The following is a 20,877-nucleotide window of genomic DNA, read 5'->3' as shown; positions in this document are numbered from 1 at the left end:
TTAAAAGCAGTTCACACTGGCATCCTTCTGTACTCACTGAGGTTTATAAGACTTTTACTGCTGGCTTACCATTCTGACCTCTTCTCCTAAGGTACGCTCTGCAAAATCCCCTCTTACCTCTCGCTTGGGCCATAAGAAATGAATAAGTTTAAGGAAACACCCATTGTTTCGGTTGTCACACTGGACTTGCCCCATGAACATTACAGCTCCTTGTTATTAAATGTACGAAAGGATGCTCCTGCTGCAGCAGCAGCACTGAGTTCAGTGGGAACAACTTCAATGCGCTGCACTGTGTCCAACAGCCGTGGGTGTGGCAAGAGACTTGCCCCTGCTGCCATGCTCATACAGCCATGAAGAGAGCAGCTGCTGGGATCCAGTTAGGACGGTCTTCCTCCAGCATTTGGACTTTCTGGCCATGATTTTGACAGAATGTGGAAAATGCATAGTTTGAATATATTTTTGTGTTGGTTTAACACCTGTTAAACTGGTCATTCAACTTGACCAGTTTTGTATGCGGGAATCCCCTGTAGGCAGGGCAATGCCAGGCATCACTGACTGTCACTTGCACTAGCAGTGTTATTTTTCCATGTAGGCTCCTGATGCTGTGGGGGAACTCACCAGCAGCTGTATCAGGCCCAGTGACCAGCAGCACATCGGGTAGACTCTCATCTGCGAAGAGCCCGTCGTCCCCCTGCCATGGCAACACAAGATGATTTTGCAGCAGGTAAAGGGCTGCAGCAGACTGGAGACTTCTTCAGCTGAGCCTTGTTGCAATCCCATTCCTGCAGCCTTTGCCTGGAGGATGTTCACCTGCAGCAGCAGTGCCAGTGTCCAGGAATGCTGCTCGGCTCAGGGAGGCAGAGCGTGTACAAAAGCTGCATTCAGAGTGCTGATCACGAAACCCTGGAGATGCTGGCAAATGCAGCAGCTATTCTTCATGCTGTACAAGTGAGAACCCAGCCTTAGAGGCTGGATAATGGGGAAGATATTGGCCAGGACAAGGGACAGGGAAACACACTGTGTGTAATTTTGAATTTTCAGGAACAGCCAAGATCAGAAATTTTTTGAGGCAGGCCATGTTTATGTTGGTTTTGGGTGTCTCTTCAGTAAAGAAACCAGGGAATAAACCCCTGTAACAGTGAAGCAGAACAAAGGAGAATGTTTGGGTAGACAATTTATATCCTACAGATAGAGTAATCAAATAAGCCCAGTGAATAACTGGGACATGTAATGCAGCATGCAAACCTTCTTTTAGTTATAACTCCTGGTGATTAATTGTTTATGTCCTCATATCTTCTTTGTTGTTAAGAGAAATAAAAACCCAACAAAACCCAGCCCAAAATCGAGCAGGAATTACAGAATAAAATGACTTTAAATCTAGCTTTGGAAAGCGTCTACTTACTAGATGTTGTCAAATTCTAGAGACCATTGTGGGTTTCCTACCCTTTGAAAGGAGATGAAAGAAGTCCTGCAGTGGTGGATGGGCAATTACATATGCAAAACATATGCAAATTTGTAGAACATTCAGCTGTCAAAGTGCTGGAATGCAAGCGCTCACCAGGCAGAATACTGAGAGGTCAAACAGAACGTTGCAGAGGCTGGGACTGCAGGGCACCACTGCCATGTTAGTCTCCCATGGCAAAGGGATGTCTGTTTTTCCCTCTCCATACCAACTGCTGTGAATTTGAGTCATCTGTAATGTCCTTATTTTAAAGCTAAGTACCATGCCCCAGTTGCTGTCTACTGTTGGAGCATTCCCAAATTCAAACCCAGACACACAGCTCTATGAGGCGCAATTGTTGATTTGAACTTGCAGTTTTGTGGCAGCAGCTGGACTACTGAAGAAGGTGAGGATGGAAAGGGGTTGACTATGCAATGGCAGCCTTGTCCAAATGAAGAAAAAATGCCTGATTCTGGGGAGAAATGGTCCTTGGAGGTCAGTCCTCATGTGCTGGCTCTGTGTTAGAGTAGGTGGCTGGCAGAGTGCTGCAGGTGATCATGCCTTCCTCCAGTGGTACACATGCCATCACTTCTCTCTATCATTAGTTTATTATGCTTTCTCCATTATTGGCAGTAGCCAAATCACTACTACTGGCAGCTAGGACAGGGACTGTGGCCCAACTGGCCATAAATTGGGCATGGTAATAAGATGTGAGTTCTGTTTCTATCCTTGCTATCAATGTGTGGTCTCACCATAGGTAAATTCCCAATTCTTCTTCTGTTTGCCCATCAGATCTGACCTTGAGGATGGGAGAGTGCTGTAAAAACACTGGCAAGGTCTGCCTGCTTGCTGAGATGTCTTTCCGTTTTCCAGAAATCCCAGTAGCGCCTTGTGGGTCTTTACTAGTAGTCTTCACAGAACCCAAGTCCTGAAATGGGAATCTTTTTTTCCTCCTCTTACCAGTGGGGCTTTCAATGTCTCTCTCCTGGCTTGCTAGCTCAATGCTGTTCAGAAGAATTAAACTGATGCTAGTTTTATGAAAAATAAAAACAAACGGATCTTCTGAATTATTAAAAAAAAACCTTTAAATGCCTCACTCATTAGATAGGTTGCTTGTAAAGGTGTGAGGTCAACTAACTCACTTCTGTTTTACCTGATCTATAGCTTCTTTACAGTCCATATTAACAAACCATTTGAAGATGCATCTGAGTTTTTGGGATGGCAATAGAGTTGGGAAACCTCCTTATCCAAGGGCCATTTCTCCCCTGGGTGGCTGGGTCAGCAAGGCTAGTGTGCACAACCTCAGAACTGGGGATGGAAGTGATCTGTCCCACCTTTCTTATCAAGTCTTGATGCAGGACCCCCAAGAGAAGGATGTGAGCAGCGTTGCCCTGGAAACCATTCCGATTGAGAACAAGCTAAAGATGAGGAGGACACCTGAGGGCCTGTTAGCATCGCGGAGCGGTAAGGCAGGAGCCTGCTTGCTCTCCTGTGGGAAGAAGGGTCCTTTCCCAGCTTAGAGAGCTAGCACACATTCCCAGTGAACAGTTATCTGCATGTGTCCCCCTGATCTCAGTCCCCTGCTCTCAGTCCCCTGCATAGCCCTCCTGTTGTTGTGGGGCAGGGAGAGTAGCAGGAGGGTGTATGTACAGGTGACTTATTCTGGGTAAGCTCAGATCCATGGGCTCCCTGTTGTCTGATGGGAGCCCAGTGGTCCAGGGTGTTCCTCTGGTGGCTCTGTGGAAGTGGATAAGTGTTGCCCACTGGCCTGCTTCAAGTGGCTGGGAGCATGAGCATGTTTCCTTGTGCAGTTATTTAGAAGTTTCCAAGATATCTGTTCAATGAAATATCTACCTTCAGATGATGTACGTTTGCAGTTCTATTTCTATTATGCTTCGTGTCTCTGCTTTGCAGGCCTAATTGACTGCAGTGACCCTCAGGGGGCTACCATGAAGCCAGTAGTTTCCAGGTCAGCTTCCCAGAGTTGCCTGGTAACCTCTGAGCCCATGCCTCCCATCCAGAACAGGCGTCCTTCTTCAGAGCCCAGCAGGGTGAGCAACGGAGAGCTGGAGCATGGGGAAAATGGCACCAGCTGTGATGACAGCGATGGGAATAACGAGCAGCCAGTGTCAGACGGAAAAGGATATAATGTAAGGAAACCAAGCCAAATCACGTGTGGGGCATCCTCAGTTTATTTCTTGTAGGCAGAGTTTTGAGATCTTCTTTCCCTGTGGTGTGAGCCCAGTGAAGCATCTGAGCCAGGGAAGAGCTCAGCTGGACATTGCATTTCAGGCTCTCTTTGCAACATGCATACTGCAGACTTCGTGTCCTCAGTGTATATCAAAAGGAGAAGAGGTTTTCGAATAGTTTCTGTGCTCTCTAGTGGCTCCTGCTGTGTTCTGTGACTAAGAAAATATCAGCAACCTGTGGGATCAACTAAATGTACCTAATCTGGTCAAGTATATCCTTCTACAGTTAGTAAAATACACATATCTGTGAACCAACTGTACATTGCTGTTACTGTTGCAGACACACCAGTGTCTTCGTGGCTTTTTATATCAGATCTGTCTAGTTTACATGGAAAAAGATGTTTTCTGGAGCAGGCAGTCCTGAAAACTCAGCTTTAGTTTGTCTCAGCTTTTGAGTTGTACAGCCATATCCTTCTGCACAGTTATCTCTAATATTTCTAGACTTCACCAGCCCCTGCACAACTTTATCCTCTCCCATGGGTCTGCCCAGGGGTAAGTGATAGGAACTGGCAATTCTGGCCATGGGGCATAGAGTCAATACCCCATCCACTTGATTGCCTGTGCAGGAGGGGCAGAAGCTGCAGTTGGATTGGTTTTGCTGTGGTGGGCAGGACAAGGCAGATAAATAACTTTTGTAAACAGGATAACCAATAAAAGGCTAGTGTACTTCATTTCAGCCTTGCAGATACAGGACCAAATGTATCCCTGACATTAAGTCTGTTGGTTTCACCGGTGTTTGACCAGGTCCTTATTTGCCTCTTTAGCTGAGACAAGAATGATGGGATACTAAGGAAGAGCATGCATCTTCCCCTGCTCCCTCCAACCCCCTTCCTAGCCATGGCAGGGGGAGCCTGAAGTAATTCCAGCAGGCAGAGAGACCTTGCACAGAGCAGCAGGGTAGAGAGCTCTGCTGAACTTAATAAATGACAGTGAGGCTGAGAGGATGAATTGTGTGGGAGCTGGAAAGCACCAAGCATCCGGGAGAGCACATTAGCATCTGGGCTGAAAGGCTGGTGGGGGATTGTAGGAAGGGCAGAAGCAGAAAAATTATGGTCTTGAGAAAAGCAGGTTTTGTCAGCATGCAAAATGTCTTTGTGGGGGCTTGGCTGCGGTTCAGCAATGGCTGGTAGGCACTCCAGGAGCAGGGAGAGGATAGTGATCTAAACTCATTCCCATACCATCAGAAAGGCTAACAGAGACAATGGCACCCCAGAACATCCTTATACCAAGCAGATGGATGCCAGGTGGGAATGTAGCCACTGCCAGAGCAGTGAGTGAGGGAGAGAGCTGGCAACGGCATGTGACATGGTCTCTGCCTCACCACTTCCCCTTCCATTGCCCATCCTAGGCCAAGCTGCCCCATCAGTTTGGCTTTTCTTTTCCTGTCAAGTCCTACCTAAAAGCATAGCTAAACTTCTCATGGTATCAAAGGGGGAAGGCTGGATGCTTGAGCTGACCACTACCTTCTACTGTTCCCAGGCTTCCCTGCCACCCTTGTATTGCAGTGGGGATGGGAAGAAGTCACTGGGAGTGGTTTTAATTCCCCCTATCCCCAAGTCAGAGAGACCATCTGAAGGGGATCCTGGCAGCGAAGCAGTGTCTCTCCCAAGCTCCCCCAAGGACCTGGTTTTCCAAGAGACCCTGGAGATGAGGTAAGCCAAGGCGTCTGTTTGTCCGACATGCTGTTCACCTCGTACTTCTTGTATTGTGAGGTTATTTTCCACAGTCAGCTCTCTAATATATTTACGGAAACTTCTGTGCTTTCACCATTTTGCATATCTATGGTGATCCAGCATAATGACAAAACATACACTCTAAGAGCAGGGGCGGTAGGGGAGAGGAGGAGGGAAGACTGAAGAGGACTTTAAAAGCAGGTCCTCTGCTGGACTCTGATACTGATTCATTCTGTAATCTTTGTGGTGCCATTTGGGGACTGTATTGCAGGGATCTGAATACAGCATCTGGTTTTGTGTATGATCTTTGTCTGCCTGTTTCTATACCTGCAAGAATATGTTAGGGTAAATACTGACTATTGTATAGCCATCTGCAAATTCAGATGCTGCTTCTGTAAATGTTAGTTGTAACTTCTCTGTGTTTGGGCCTTCACTGTGAAATGAGAGCCCAGATAAATTTCAGTTTATAGATGTATAATCCTATAGGTGTTTAATATTTACATATGGTTTTAAGGTCAAAGGGGGCAAGGTGTTAGAGGACAGTTATAGGGCTGTAACTAATGGAAAGATATTTGCTTGGCTATGCATGGGGAAATCTAGCTGTCAATCTTATCCTAGCTATAACAATAAATAGGGAGTCATAGAAATATAGTTCCAATTTAAAAGCTTCAGCAGGGCTTTTAAAGTGCAATCTGAATATACTTACCTACTAGTTGAGTTGGAAAACCCCTTTTTCTTCTTGAAAGAGCAGGGAGGTGTAAAAACATTATCAGGAGGCAGCAGTGGTATTATCATGTGTAACAAGATACTGTCATCAGCTGAAGTCATGACCAGGCAAATTAGGCTTCTGCAACAGTGTAAAGGTAGCTCCCCTCAATACAGACTTATGCCTGGCTTAACATTTCTTGCTGCTTCAGAAAGGGTGTATGTAATGGTGAGAACCACTTAGCTCCAAAAGGAGAGACAGCAGAATTTAATAGTTAAGGCCCAAATTGAAGAATTACTCCTGTGTTTCAGCTGGAGCTTGATGAGCTCTGTGTGACTCCAGCAACTGAAAGTTTAATGGCAATTAATCAGCTTTGTGTATTGTTGGTTTTATGGGCTGCATTTCCTCCTTCATAAGAATAACCACGCTAAGATTGATTTCCTCCCTTAATACTACCCTCCCTTCTTTTTCCTATCTCCTCATATATTCTTTTGTCCTAATTTTTTTTAAGGCCAAGATCAGGTAGCGGAAGTGAAGATGCAACTCTTCAATATCTAGGTAGGTACGCAAGGCAAGGCTATCCTAAAGTAACCATGGGAATCCTGACCCATAGTTCGGTTGAAAACCATGCTGTAATTTTTTTTGATTTCTTGATGTGCTTACATGGCTCCCTCAGAGCCCAGTCACTGGGAGATGTGCTCTGGTGATCCAGTGAAAATGATTCCAGCATCAGATTATGTATGGCAGGAGCTGGAGAGGTACCTTGGGGCCCCAGAAATGCACAGAAGGAATAGAAAGTGTTCCTCTACCTCACACTCATACCTTTTTATCTCCCTGCAAGCTCTCTAATGTTACAAAGGTTAGAGAAAAGTGAGGCCTTTCACACGAAATGAGAAATGTTCCCACTCCTTCCTGCTACACTTGAAGGAGAAAACTTTCCCTTGGAGCAGTTTCTGAACTGAACCCTTTGAGATCTGAAGTAGATTCATCAACATTGCCTATTTTTGCACTGGGAGAAACAGTGAAACCTCATGTGATAGGAAGTCCTTGTGAATTTTCCATTTACAGAGAAAGAGACTTAACAAAGGATCCAGCCTATGCAGGATCTGAGCTTTCTGTCCTCTTAAAGCACAAGACTAAACTAAATACTGAGTAGCGAACTGAGGTTTGCTTTGTACAACTCATTTACCTCAAACCACATGTGCTAGGTTTATGATTACAAATCTCTTCCCCCTACTCTATCTGCATTTGTCAGTATTGCAAACTGAGGCTGGGGTAGGAGACGCCTACTGGCTTCTCCCCCATCCCTGCCTTGCATTATCACTAGCAATAAGAGTTCTGCAAGAAAAAATGCAGTGTCTGGTGCATCTGTGTCAGCCAACACTTCCAATTTGAAAACCTGAATGACACTGTTGCTGTCCCTTTGCCATCTGTGCGTTTGTATCGATCGGAGAGAATTTAACAAATAATTTTTGCTGATGCAGAAAAAAGGATAAGATCCGCTAGTCCCTCAGCTCAGTGTTAGCTCTGCCAAATAATGGGCATGCCCCATAGGAATGATTCCTTTATTGCTGGTATGCAGGTAGGAAGCTGAATGCAACTAGGAAGAAGTATTGCTGAGTAAGTAAGGTGACATTTTTGCTGGATACAGTCTGGACTAAAAATGAGCTACATCATTAAACCATGTCTGTCTCTCTTATTTTTGACTTGACCATTCCACTGGGAAAAAAAATCCTGATTTAAGAAAGTTATTACATTTTTACTTGGCTATCACATGATTTTGTCATCTGTGAAGCCATGTAATGATTAGTTCTCTGAGTTCTAACAGCTCTGCTGGAGAGTATTTCAGAATGATCTGCACTGTGCTATTCCCATTAAGAAAAATCAACCTTTAGTCAGGCTTCCCAGAAAGTGGGCTGATCTGCTACAATTTAGAATGAAACTCCTTGGGGAAAATTAATCTCTACTTCAAGAACACAAGAAATCCGAAGCTTTTCATTAAATGACCTCTAAAATATTCCAGCAAAGAGGAGGAAGTGTTGATTCTTACCTCTACAAAGGCATATAGCTATTAAAATCTAGTTCTTTTAGTAACTGGGAAAAAGAGGATGTTTACTAAAAGCAAAATGGATAGGAACAGATAAGAATCTTTTTGGCAAGGTCTATCTCAATCTCTCTGCTCTTCTCTATTAAACACAGCTGCTCCCAAGAAACCAAGGGCTGAGGCCTTTATCATGCAGTAAGTTTGGGTCTGATGGCCAACAAAGTAATGTCATTTCTGCTAGTGCAATACGGTAGTACCCTGTCTGTTTGGAGAGGTGATATGTTCCTTGCTGTTCTCATACACAGTCTATATCTGTGTCTTATCAGAGCTCCAGAGTGTGCAGCCCGTCTTGCCTCTTCTCCAGCATCATGCTTTTGGAGGCATGAAGCCTGCTGGACATTTATGTGAACGTGTGCCCCAGCTAACAGGCTTCCCTCTCAGCCAGGCCAACAAGATGGACTATCCCGTGAACCCTCCCCTTCTGAGTGATGACGACTTGAAGGACAGCAATGGAAGGGTAAGGGCTAAGGACAGGTGTTTGTAGGCTTCCCTTCAGTGCTTAGAACAAATTGTCACTAAAAATCATAGTCGGCTTCTCCTGGGGAGTGGATTCTCTTGGGAATACATTTGATAGCTACAGAGCAATTGCTTGAGTATTTTCACTTGTGCAGAAGTCACTGGTTGGGAGAATATGCTAAGGTTGTGCAAGAAGCATTCTTTATGTATGAAGGCCAGTTTAGAGCAGATCTGAATGGCAGAGCAAGTTACACATAGGTGAACATGTGCAAAGTGCATGCTCAGAAGCACACGAGCAAATATTATAATGTTGAGTGTAAGCAAGGCTGCAAAATAAAATGGGAAAGCTTGCTTTTCCTTGGTTACCTTTCTTGCTGTATCTCACAACCCTCTCATTCTCAATTTCTCTATTCTGCATCAATGTTTCTCCAACTTGTTTTCACATGACTCCTTTTTTGGACTCCTGTGTTCTCAAAGAGCAGCTGAGTCCTTCAGAAGCAAGGAAGAGAGAAGTAGCTGCAATTACTGGCTGTGAGTGTTAAGAAACAGCAAATTACCTCTCATTGCTGGTTATTGCAGATGGTTTTTATTCCCCTGCCTTGGCCTGTAGGAACTGAACTGCCTGTTCACTGGTAATTTGAGCTCTTCATAAGTCTTGGAACACTCCGATGACTCTCTTGGCTCAAGCAGGGCTTCCTGACATAGATTGAGAAACCATATCTTGGACTAGCAGAAGGTTATGGCAATGAAGTGTTACACATCACTGGGTGTAACTGTATGCCAAGGTGAGGAAAGGAGGAATTCCTCTGAAACTATTGGGATGTATACGGAGCTGCATTAAAGAAGGTGACACTCTACCACTGTGTTCCCGATGAGGTGTTGTATATGGTTTGCATATCTTTCTCTACGGTCCATGATGTATTTCCATTGCATCTAGATCCATATTATCTTGTCAAAATCAGCTCAGAAGAAAATACACCAGAAGCGAATGAGAGAGTTGGCACTTCTGCGTAGAGAGAGGGAGAAAGAGAGAGAAAAGTCTTTGCACCTCACTAGACACAGTGGTGACCCTGAGGATGCAACCAAAGAAAGTAAGTGGTTGCTATAGTTGTGGGCCTTTTTGTTCACTTGCTTGCTATTTGCATAGTGTTGCAAATGTCTGTGAAATCAGACTGGAAGGCTGTTACACTTGTATCTGAGTGGAAGTTAGAATAGGTTTTATTTCTGTTTTCAAAAGAAAAATACAGAGGCATGAAGTGTCTTGCTTGTGGCACACACTGAGTCAGTCACAGAATATCACCTTCTCCCATTCTCCTATAAAGTCTTTCAGACTAGATAATTCTGTCTTGCAAACTACACTGGGTCTTCAAACTCTTTAATTGAGAGTAGCCTCCAGGAAAGGTGAATGAGTGAGTCCAAAAGAATGCTTTTCAACCAAGGTGCAACCTCGAAGAAACAAAATTAAACTATTTCTAATTAAAGCACAAAAGATCTTGCTCACGTGATAGGACAGATTATCCTGCTCACACCACTCCCTGCTGAGGAGCTCACACTGCAGAGCTGTGCTGGAGCCCTGAGCCAGCATTTATGCTTTAACCACCCAAGCAAGCAGCGTTATTGACTTAATTGAAGCTGACAGGCTCCGACTGTACTGCTGCACATACTATCATGAGTGCAGCAGCAGGGAACTTAAGAGTCAGCACTCAGCCCAAGGGCATCGGTCAGTTATCTGCTCTTTTCTTGCTATTGTTTTGTGAAGTACTGGTGAGGAGTGCTGAGGTCAGAGCCCCAGAAATGTAACTTTCCTATCCAGCCTCTGAAACAGGAAAGCAAAAGAAAAGTGGTATGAGTTTTCCTCTCATTTCTTAGGGAAACCATGATTGCATTTGGTTTTAAACTAAAAGAGGGTAGATTTAGACTAGGTGTAAGGATGAAGTTTTTTATGATGAGGGTGGTGAAACACTGGAATAGGTTGCCCAGAGAAGCTGTCGATGCCCCATCATTGGAGGTATTCAAGGTCAGGTTGGACAGGGCTCTGAGCAACCTGATCTAGTTGAAGACGTCCCTGCTCATTGCAGGGTTTGGACTAGGTCCCTTTAAAGGTCTTTTCGAACCCAAACTATTCTATGATTCTGTGATCACTGTCCCACGTTAGTGTGCGACTGTTATGCTTGGATTTGTCTGGGACAACAAAGGGATGTTATTCAGCTCCAACAAGATTTCTATCCCTTTCCAAGCCTGTCCAGCACTCTCCACTTACAAGGTCCTTTTTGGTCTCTGCAGGCTTTGTTCTACCGCCTATCAATGGGACAGCTTCCGTTTCCCATAACATGAGCAATATACGCAGAGAGCGTGCTGGTACTGCCCTGAGGAAGCGGGTCAACAGGCCCTCACTGCCCAGCATCCCCATCATCAGCCAGGGTGGCAGCTTCCCGCGCAGCTCCTCAGGTAAGCCCACTCTGCTCCAGCCCCTGCACCAGCTCTTTCCTTGTACAAGGAGCACAAACTGCCTCATTCCTCAACCACAAGTAGGATCTTGGGCCCAAAGCCTGTCCTGAGGATTGAGACCAAACATGCTTTGGACCCACTCTAGCTTGGTGATACTGGAGCAGTTGGTTCTTACAGATCCATTGGAAAGTTGAGCTGAATAAAGTAGTGGTAAAGGTTTAAGCTCTAGCTTTTGCCCATACTGATAGTCCAAAATATAATACTGGTCCCAGGAGGCAGCTGTAACTGCAGGGCTGAGCTCCAGTGCAGCCTGGCAGGGTGTGCTCACTGTGAACGTATGTGTACCACCATGATCAATTAGCCACCCATTGCCTCGGCCCTCTGCCTGTGCTGTTGTCTGGCTCTCCAGCCAGCTTTTCTGCTATCACAGCAAGGGTTTTCTCTGCATAGAAATTAGTGACTTGGTACAATCATGCTGTTGCACCTAGAAGTGCTCAGCGGCTTCTAGCCTCTCTCATCCTACCACCTGTGGTGCAAACTGGGAACAAGCAGTGCCTTTTCTGTCACCTCACTCAAATATGGCAGCTGTGCGTAGCAGATGACATACAGGAGAGGCTGCCTGGTGCTCCCAGGCTGCTTGCTACCTGCGAGAAACATACAGCAGCTAGTGAATCCATAGTGATTCTCATCTTTCCTTTGTGGGTAGCCTACCTTGTGTTATGACCCAGAGTAGTGTGACTTAAGAAAAAGGGAGCTAGAAATTATACTTTGCATTGTCTTTCCTAGCGATGCTACTCTGATTTTCAAAACTGACCAGAATGCTCCATTCATATTGAATATGGATGTGTATATCTACATACTTGTGCAGTGGAATCACTGATGTCAGTGACAGTGATATCAGTGACATTCAAATTAGTGCCCATCTAATATTTTGACTTTACAGTTCTTCCATACTCCATACTTTATAGAACATGCAAGGTAGCATAAAAACCCTACAGAGTTCATAGCAGTTCATCTAGATTCTGTGCAATATTTATACTCAATACTTTTAGACAACTCAGATATTTTCATCTACACTTTAGAAAATGAGCTTTTGAGTGCAAGACATGAAATTTCTTGACCTACGGTGCTTTTGATGAAAAATAGGCTTCATAACAAATGCATTTGTCATCTGAATTTTCTTATACCTTGTATATTTATCATCAAGAGAGTGTGTTTGCCAACAATTTGCATCTATATTTACATATTTTTATTCTCGGTTCGCATTTGGAAGGCACTTTTGTCACAACTACCTAGAATAGAAATTGTATTTTTCCACAAGAGAAAGCTTAGGCATTGCACAGTTTGCGAACAAGTACATTTGATGACATATAAATTTCACCTCAGCATCTTCAAAATATAGCCAGTGGGTACCTCTGAAATAGTAAATATTCATAACACTTGGAAAATAGCAAAATCCATGAACTACTACTTTCCCAAGAGTATGCTAAAACGTATGTACACTCAGCTGCCTGCTGTCTAGAATACTTGAAGTAAATGGAAACAGAGGCACTGTCAGATTTAGAGGGTCAGGTATCACTGTTCCCCGGTGGTTGCTCCTTAGGGATTTGCTCAAGCCCAGCAGGGCTCAGTTGTTCAGGCTTGGTGCTCACTGTAGGCAGCTGGGATTGTTTCCTTGGAAAGTTACAGTGTGCCTCTGTCCCCAGTGCTCCAGGTAACAGGGAGGTGGTACAGAGAGCTATGTGGACATTTCAGGAGCTTACTCCCAGGGTAGTAAGTCTTGCTGGGTGGCACTGGCTCCCCATGAGTGTGAGCTCTGTGGTACTATAAATCTGCAAGCTGGCTGTGGTACCTATATAGGCTTGGGAGCTGTCTCTGTGTGTGCAATTTTCAGGTATACACAAGGAGCTGGTGCCCATCTGGGGGTGACTGGGAGATAGCTGGGTGCTGGGCTCAGCAGGGAAGTCTCTGAACCAATGCCAGTTCACACCCATATGTAATCTTGGCTGGGAGAGTGGGTTGCAGTCTGCTCAGTGGTGGAGTGTCTTGCTCTGGGGTATGCAATGCTGCTATCTGATCCTATCTTTACAGCAAATTCACTGTCGACCATTGGTCTGGACTTCCTGGAGTGGGGAGATGAGACAGAGTGTGGGGACACCCAGGAAGTCAGACCCTTCCCTAACCCACAGCAGGGGCTGCTCAACGCGCTCACATGGCTCAGCAGTGATGACTGGTAAGAAAGCACCCTGTTCACTTTGTCTCCCTCTTAGTGTAAAGCCAAGTTAGAAACATTTTTTTTCTAGTGCCTCTGAGCCCAGATAGCCCAGATGTCCAAAGGGAACCAGTGAAACCACTCCAGAGCAATGACAGTGTAAAGATGTGAGGGCAGCCTTTTATTTGCCATGGTCAGTAGCAGTGCTACAGCAGGTTCATGTTGCTTCATAGCTTTGCCTTCTGCTCCATGTAGCTGCAAATGAAATCTTCAGGGAAGAGAGTAAGTTGTGGAACAAGATGATTTGCTGGCTGAAGCCAGAAGCAGGATGGAAGCAGTCTTGAGTTTAGAGATTTGGGGGCCTCAGGTCACCGGCCCAGGTGGGATTGAGTAAGGATTTACCTCTGACCCTCTTGCTTGCAGCAGCAGGAGACAGGGCTTCCCTGTGACCTGCTGCACGAGTCCCAGCGCCACCTACATGGAGTTCCTGTTTCTGAGAAATGGACTGAGATGCAATGCAGTTGCTCAGCCTGTCATTTCTCCTGAAGGGCTCATGGCAGAAGACAAGGAAAATAAAAAAAGAATCCTTTAGGAATCTTGCACTTTTAGAATTAAACTTTTTCCTCCTCACTGCTTAAAATGGGCTGAAGATGTTTTGTTGATAACCACAGTGTGTCCTGAAATTAGACACAGCCAGGAGGAGACTACAAATTTCAGGTGATATTGGTTGTCAGCATACACTCACTAGGGCTCCATTCACAGTGGGATAACCATGAAAAAAATCTTACTTGTACTTTCACTTTGTTTTGCTCCCTCTCTTCCCTGTTACTGTTTGGTGCCCTGTGAGGTGCAGAGAGCTGCTGCGGGTGTGAGGGGTCCAGGTTACACTCAGGAACCCTAGTGGGGATGGGTCCCCAGTCTTGCCCTGCAGCCCTGGTGAACCAGGGACTGCATCATGTGCCTTCATGTAGGTCATGTCCTTCACAAAGAAAGGGCTAAAAGATGTGTGGTTTTGCTACTTTTAAATAACACGTTGCTGTTGTAGTTGTTATTTTAAGTAGGGATTTTCTGGAAAATCCAGCATTTTGGCTATTCTTTCCCAGGTGTGGAATCTTTTAGGACATACTGCTTTTTTGGGGGGGGTGGGGAGGGGACATAGAACTAGATTGCAGAGTGCAAACTCAGCTATGGAGTGGCACTGCAGACTCTCACTCCTGAACTGCCTTCTGGGGATGGTGAGGAGGGAAAATGCCCCAGTAATAGCCAGGCAGGACTGTATCTCGGGGACAGGGTCCAGAGAGGGTGCAAGAAAGAGAAACATGGTACAGTGTCACAGCTTCTAAGAAGCAGTGACATAGGGACTTTTGTGCCAAGGATTTTGGAAAGGCTGTCTTGTTTAATGGCTACAAATTAACACATTCACTCTGAAAACATCTATTTGCATTTTGGATTTCTGTATGCTTTTGACCGCATAAACGAGTTCCACAATTAAGTGCTGTATGAGAAGCACCTCCCTTTGTTTGAGCAGACACCCTGGTAATTTCCGAGGGTGCTGCCTAGTTCTTGGGTGGTGAGAAAAATCAATCATTTTGGTAATTGCCTTTCAGGCAGCAGAAGGCGAAGGCGCTCTTCAGCATCAGACGCCTGGCTATCTGCCATTTACAAGTCCTTCTCTGCCGACGTCATGATGTTTCCCTGGCAGTTTGCAAAGAGGTAAGAACATTGTGTTTAATTGCATCTCATGTACCTATGTACATAGAATAGATATGTTCTTGTTCATTTACATGTGTGCTCAGTGTCTGCCTTGATTACTATTTCTAGACCTCATCTTTCTAATAGCTATGTCACCTATCTATATGATCTCTCTGTACATGTAGCTATATTTACTAGTATGTAGGGCATCTGTCTCTCTCCTCTTTGAGCTAGGTGTCATTATAATGCAATATACAAATGCAGAATCTCAGTCACTAAACAGGTGATTTGCCACAGCCCAAATCTCTGCCCAAGCTGTAATTAAACACTGCAGCTTTTGCCTCCCAGCTTCCTCCTCCTCCTCCTCAGCATCTTGGGGGATTGACTGCAGGTATTTACTTTCCAGTGTTTCCTGATTATGTCTTCTCCTTCTCCCTTTTTGCATGCTTTATGCTAATTTGCCCATTCCACTGATCTGTTGCCTCTGTGCACCAGTGGAATTTTGCACTGCAGGCACTGGGTGTGTGGAACATCCTGGCTGTGGGGTTTGCAGGGCAGTCATGCACAGCTTCACTGTCTCATCTCTCATTTAACAGAGAGGTCTCAGCCTAAGCTCCTTAATAAAATCTGTGGCTATATTTCCAACTTGGCACTTGCCTGTGGCCTGAGCCAGCTGCCTTGTACTCTTAATACATGATTGTCGAATATATTAAATTTTCCTTTGCTCACAGAAGACAGTAAGACTTAAATAATTTCCATGAAAATCAGTCCTTCTATCCAATATTTAATGATGTCAGAGGCTTGAATGCCCCTTGTGTTGTTGGACTCTTCAAAACTTTCTGTTTAGATATGCAGGACTCAGATTCTCCCACTCTGAGATCAGGGTTAGAGGAAAAAGTCCTTTCAGCTTAGCTCATCTGATTTTATATCACTTTTACATTTCTGAGGAAATGTCTTCCTTTTTGTTCTACATACTCATGTGCAGAGACATCTTTCAGCTTTCATTTCAGTCCAGTCCCAGGTTTTGCTTTCACAAGCAATTCTAGCACTTATGTTTTTCATTTTTACTAGCAGGCACAACTAAATCTAGCAGAAAGGACCACTGGCCTGTCCAAAGTATCTTTCAAATGAAGCACATGACTCTCACATGCTTCTTCCTTACCCCTGGGGGAGGGCCTTTTGGAAGCAGGGATCACTCCAGAGCCGCAGTGAATGCTGTAAAACCCCACTGATCACAGCTGTAATTACATGTGATCTCCAGGATCCTTCAGTGCCTTGAGTCCAACAGCTAGGGTTCTTCTTAGTAGACAGAGCAGCAGATGGACTCAAGTCCCTGCTGTGAATTAGTCTGTAGACTTAAGCCCGTATTTTCTGTTTCCTTGTTGAGTGTTCAAACTGTCAGTGCTGCAATTTTTAACTGGAGGAAACTACTACTTTTCCTCTATCTTCTCTTTATGAATTGTGGCTTCATAGTTTAAAAACAGCCGTTGTTTTAATTTTTTTTGTTTGTTTTCAATAGAAGGGCCTAAAATCAAAGCAGTGTACGTTATAGGCTAAGTAGCACACTTTGTTCTAGGTGAAACAATACTTTTTAGGCCTGCAGTCTCATTAAAACTGTATTGTATAATGGGTATTATACCAGTATTACTGCACACAGTGAGAAGCCTTCTTGTGTCCTGGGACGTTTGTCATGGGGAACTGATTTTCTTTACAAGGTGGTTCTTACATTTCCCCTTATGACTTCACCAGGTGAACAACCTCCGCTCGAAGGTGTCTCGCTTTGCCATCAGCACTCTTGGAGAGCTCTTCAGGACCGTGAAGAATCACATGGACCACGAGGTGGATGAGGTTGTTCGGGTCTTGCTCCAGAAGATGGGGGACTCCAGCGAGTTCATTCAGAAAGCAGCCAATCGATCCCTGGGGATCATGGTGCAGAGTGTGACTCCTGCACGAGCAATGACTGCTCTCATGGCTAGTGGAATCCAGTATGTCATTCTTCTCTTAGTGATATCCTTCACCTTAAATTGTGTGGGTAGGGGGAAGAGATGGGAGGCAGAAGGGCAATGATGGGAGGGAAGGGTCCTTTCTTCTGCATCTTGTGTGCACTTGGTGATTAGATTCTCTGATCAGCCTTGCTCCCTTCCTCTTGTCATCTACTTCTGCCCTACTGCAGCCTATTTCTCACAGTCTGCCAGCGCTGCCTAGACATGGTAAATGATGGGGAAGTGAAAGTCCCTGCAAAGGGTGGTGACACAGCCTTGTGGCTTTGCAGGAAGAGGGACAATGGTAATTCCAGCGGTGAGCGCCCTTTGATATTTCACAACACTAACCACAGAGGTGCTGGAAAAAACATGCATCATCATTATGCCATTAACTTTAGAGAAATAAGGAGGCTAATTGATGGGACATGGAGCACACAAGGAAGAACCCGCTGGGTGCTGCACAGCCTGCTCAGCAGGCACAGCTCCTTCCGAGAGGAGGCTGTCTGACTGTCATGTCCTTAGAGCTCCACTTTTGATTCAGATTGACGTTGCGTGTCAGCCTTGAGATGGTGAGTCACTTAACAGGCACCTTCACAGGCCGACTCCCATAGGATAGCTGAAGCAAATGCTGCCTTAAAATACTAGTGCTGTGCCTGATAGTTTCAAAAAGGCACAACCTGGCTAAAATGTCTGCTACACTCTGCAGCCTTTGAAAAGGGTAAAACGGTAAAACGTACCTCTTGCCAAGCCTCAAAGAACAAACTGGCTGCATTGCTGGATATTCTGCAGCTTCACACCCCACAGAGTTTTTCCCCCCATTTGATTTTTTTCAAGGGTCTGCAGATTTGGAGATAAACAGGTGGGACAAGCCCCAGTCCTGTTGCAGCTCTGCCTGTATAGTGGGAGCTCTCTTATGAGTCAGCATAAATTATCTTTCCCACTTTCTCAGAGATAGTTTCAGGAAAGAAGTTGAGTATCAAAGAGTCTAGGGAGACTGAATTCCTCCCTCTTCCTTGCAGGAAGCCCCTCTGTACAATGCCAACTTTGTGTTTATCTGAGGACAGGATCTTCTACGGGTGGCTAAAACTGCAGCAAGAACACAGGTCTCTCTCCCCTGGCAATGACAGGGAGCATGCTATGACCGAGGCCTGTGCTTCTGGCCCTGCTTTTCCCTCTGCCCCAGGGTTTGTCCTCTTGTTTCCAGGCACCGCAATGCCCTGGTGCGGAAGTGTGCGGCCGAACACCTACTGACTGCAATGAAGCAAATTGGAGCCGACAAGCTCCTCTCGGGCACACGTGATAGTATAGAGCTGCTGGTGCGCAAGCTGGTGAAGCTTGCTCAGGACTGTCATCAGGATACAAGGTGATGATCTTCATTTCACCTCCTAAAGTTTGAAAACTGATTGATGTCTGGCTATAAATGATAAAACCACAAAAGGGTGGAAAGTAAAGTAAATAAGAAGAAAGTTACTTCACAGTGTGGATAACGTTGTCTGGGGAAATGACTCTACTGGGTAATGTGAGGTTGTCCAGCAAGAAGGACTAGTGCCAAATTCCTGTGACTTGAATGATTCTTTATTCAGATCAGCTGAGCTCAGATTAGTCAGTCAAACAATTTTGTTTGGCCTATGTGTGCAATGCAAAGCTGAAGCATTGGCTGCTGTTTGTCACTGAAGGATCCCAAGCATTTATTTCTGGTAAGGTTAAGACTGTCCTAGAAAAATTCCAGCTGTTTTTAACCAATGTATTCAGACTTTCTAAACCTCTTCTGCAGATTTAGTTGCCTGGGATAGTCACAAATTTTTCTTTACATCATTGTATAATGTTGTCTGTGGCTGAACAGCCTCCAAATTTCCTCTTGAATATACCTGTAGTTTCATAGTAGCAAAACCAACCAACCAACCCCCCCCCCAAAAAGTTACTTTGATTATTAATTTAAATTCCCATTAATAGATGTCATGAATACACGAGCAATTAGCTGCCATGAGCATACATGTAGTATAGAATAATAAAGAGTAAGTATGAGGTGATTTGTCCTAGCTTCTCTGCCAGTTAAAGAAAGGTAAATTATTGTGCAATGGCAGCAAAACACTGCAGTTAGCCATGACAGCAAAGCAGGAGATGTGCTTCGCTGTCCCATGGGATCCTGCAATCCCAGAGAAGCATAACCACAATTTCAGAGTGAAATTGTATTTTCTTGTTGCCCTGTGTTTTCTTCTTGTTTCTTGTGTACAGTTGGCAGCATTGTACAGTGACAATGAGTGGAGGTTTCTCTCTCTGCTGAATAGGTAATACCTTCTCATGAAGGTGTTACACTTGACGCGTTTAAAATATGAACTTATTTTATTAATGCTTTTCCTTTGTTTATTCAAAAGGCTAGGGAGAAGAGACAGTAATAGTCTATAGAAAAAACAGTCATTTCTCTCTTTCCTGTGTTAGGTGTTATGGACGGAAGATGCTGAAGATACTGATGAGTCATCGAAAATTTGATAAGTATTTGAAACAGTCAGCCCCCTCACGTGACTTGGAAGATGTTATGGCAACAATTAAGCAGAAAGTAAGTGCTTGGCAGGAGAAAAGTCTCCTTTATGCAAGTACTGAGGTTGCTAATATGAGATTAAACATACCCAATCTTCCTTTATCTCATTCTTCCACTGAATCATTTTGCTCCTGGGAATGAACTGTTGATCCTTAGCCTGTTTATCTGCAGACAGTGAAGGAACTAGTATGGTTAGAAATATGGGTGTATTTTGAATATATGAAAGGGAAGTAGGAGAAAATGGTTTTACCTTCAAGCATAAAACCCCAACACTGCCACCACACCCTAATAAAGCAAGGAAGTGAGACTAGTGCTTCAGAAGATAATAGAGTCTTTGCAACAGACGAAGGAAGTACTAGTGCCAAGAAAATTTCAAAATATACAAAAGATGCACAAGGCTATCATAATTAGTACACTTATTGTCTGTATTCTGGGAATACTGCCCTGCTGTCATGCACTGTGGAGCTGGAATAAGCTTTGTGAATTCAGCATGCAGTGGAAAATCATCCCTATTTTTTTTTCATTCCTCTCCATTTACATCCTAGAAAGGAATGTGCCTTTGTGCAGGAATAGGGACAGTGTGTGTGAACCAAATAATCTCCCAACACAATGGGCCAACCTGCAAAGAGTCTAAAAGTTTGCCACTATTCCCTTTAAGAAGTCTTGTTCCCTACCAGTTTGCATTATTCCCATTTGTCCTCAAGATTAATGAATTCAGGATTTCATACTGCTGCCCATTATGGTAGCACCTATAACCTGCCTTGGGTTATTGAAAACAAGTTGTAGACATTACACTGAATCTCTGGCCTGCCTCCCTCTCTAAGTTAATGCATGTTTTCCTAAGCCTTTCTTCATGGTAGTGATCCTGGTTTTAACTTGTGTTTTAAACAAGTAATTCCCTCTTTTATCTTCTATAGATTCATGGGTTTTTTATATATATATATTCGTGTAGGGAATAGATGACCATAAATATGGACCTCCATCTGCCAAGGACCACAGAAAGCCTAGGAACAGTGGCTTGACAATGCCCCAGGACAACCTGACTACTAATAGCGGGTATGGAACACTTCTGTTGTATCTGACAAAGCACATAACAAACTTTACATGTCTCTTCCTCAGTACATCTTTCTGGTGGAGATGAGCTGTGACCGAAATTCTTTCCTTGCCCCACAAATCTTCTATGAGAAAAAATGTCTACTTCTGCATTAGGCTGAACACAGGTTCTCTGGAGGGTTTTCCACAAAAACAGAGAGAGGAAGAGACAACCACTGGGTGCAACTCAGAAGATCCAGTGCAGTGGTGAGGACAGTGTTGTGGGAGGGTTGCGTATCTGCTGTTTGATCTGGGACAAGTAATTTCAATCATAGTGTTCTTA

General features: G+C 44.5%; 1 protein-coding gene across 1 annotated transcript in view; it reads left to right on the top strand.

Moving 5' to 3' along the window:
- Positions 1 to 1,405: 1,405 nt before the first annotated feature.
- Positions 1,406 to 20,877, top strand: part of TOGARAM2 (TOG array regulator of axonemal microtubules 2) — a 31,555-nt gene continuing 12,083 nt past the window's right edge. Inside the window, 15 exon segments of the mRNA XM_064445484.1 lie at positions 1,406 to 1,430; positions 1,716 to 1,847; positions 2,789 to 2,905; positions 3,356 to 3,591; positions 5,170 to 5,342; positions 6,581 to 6,627; positions 8,440 to 8,630; positions 9,567 to 9,720; positions 10,913 to 11,077; positions 13,169 to 13,310; positions 14,897 to 15,002; positions 16,731 to 16,966; positions 18,168 to 18,326; positions 19,403 to 19,520; positions 20,455 to 20,558. Coding sequence (XP_064301554.1) covers positions 1,406 to 1,430; positions 1,716 to 1,847; positions 2,789 to 2,905; positions 3,356 to 3,591; positions 5,170 to 5,342; positions 6,581 to 6,627; positions 8,440 to 8,630; positions 9,567 to 9,720; positions 10,913 to 11,077; positions 13,169 to 13,310; positions 14,897 to 15,002; positions 16,731 to 16,966; positions 18,168 to 18,326; positions 19,403 to 19,520; positions 20,455 to 20,558 — 2,105 coding nt within the window.

This window comes from Phalacrocorax carbo, chromosome 3 (assembly GCF_963921805.1).
Source record: "Phalacrocorax carbo chromosome 3, bPhaCar2.1, whole genome shotgun sequence".
Taxonomy (NCBI): domain Eukaryota; kingdom Metazoa; phylum Chordata; class Aves; order Suliformes; family Phalacrocoracidae; genus Phalacrocorax; species Phalacrocorax carbo.
The sequence above is the reverse complement of the archived record's forward strand: the minus strand, read 5'-3'. Positions and strand labels throughout refer to the sequence as shown.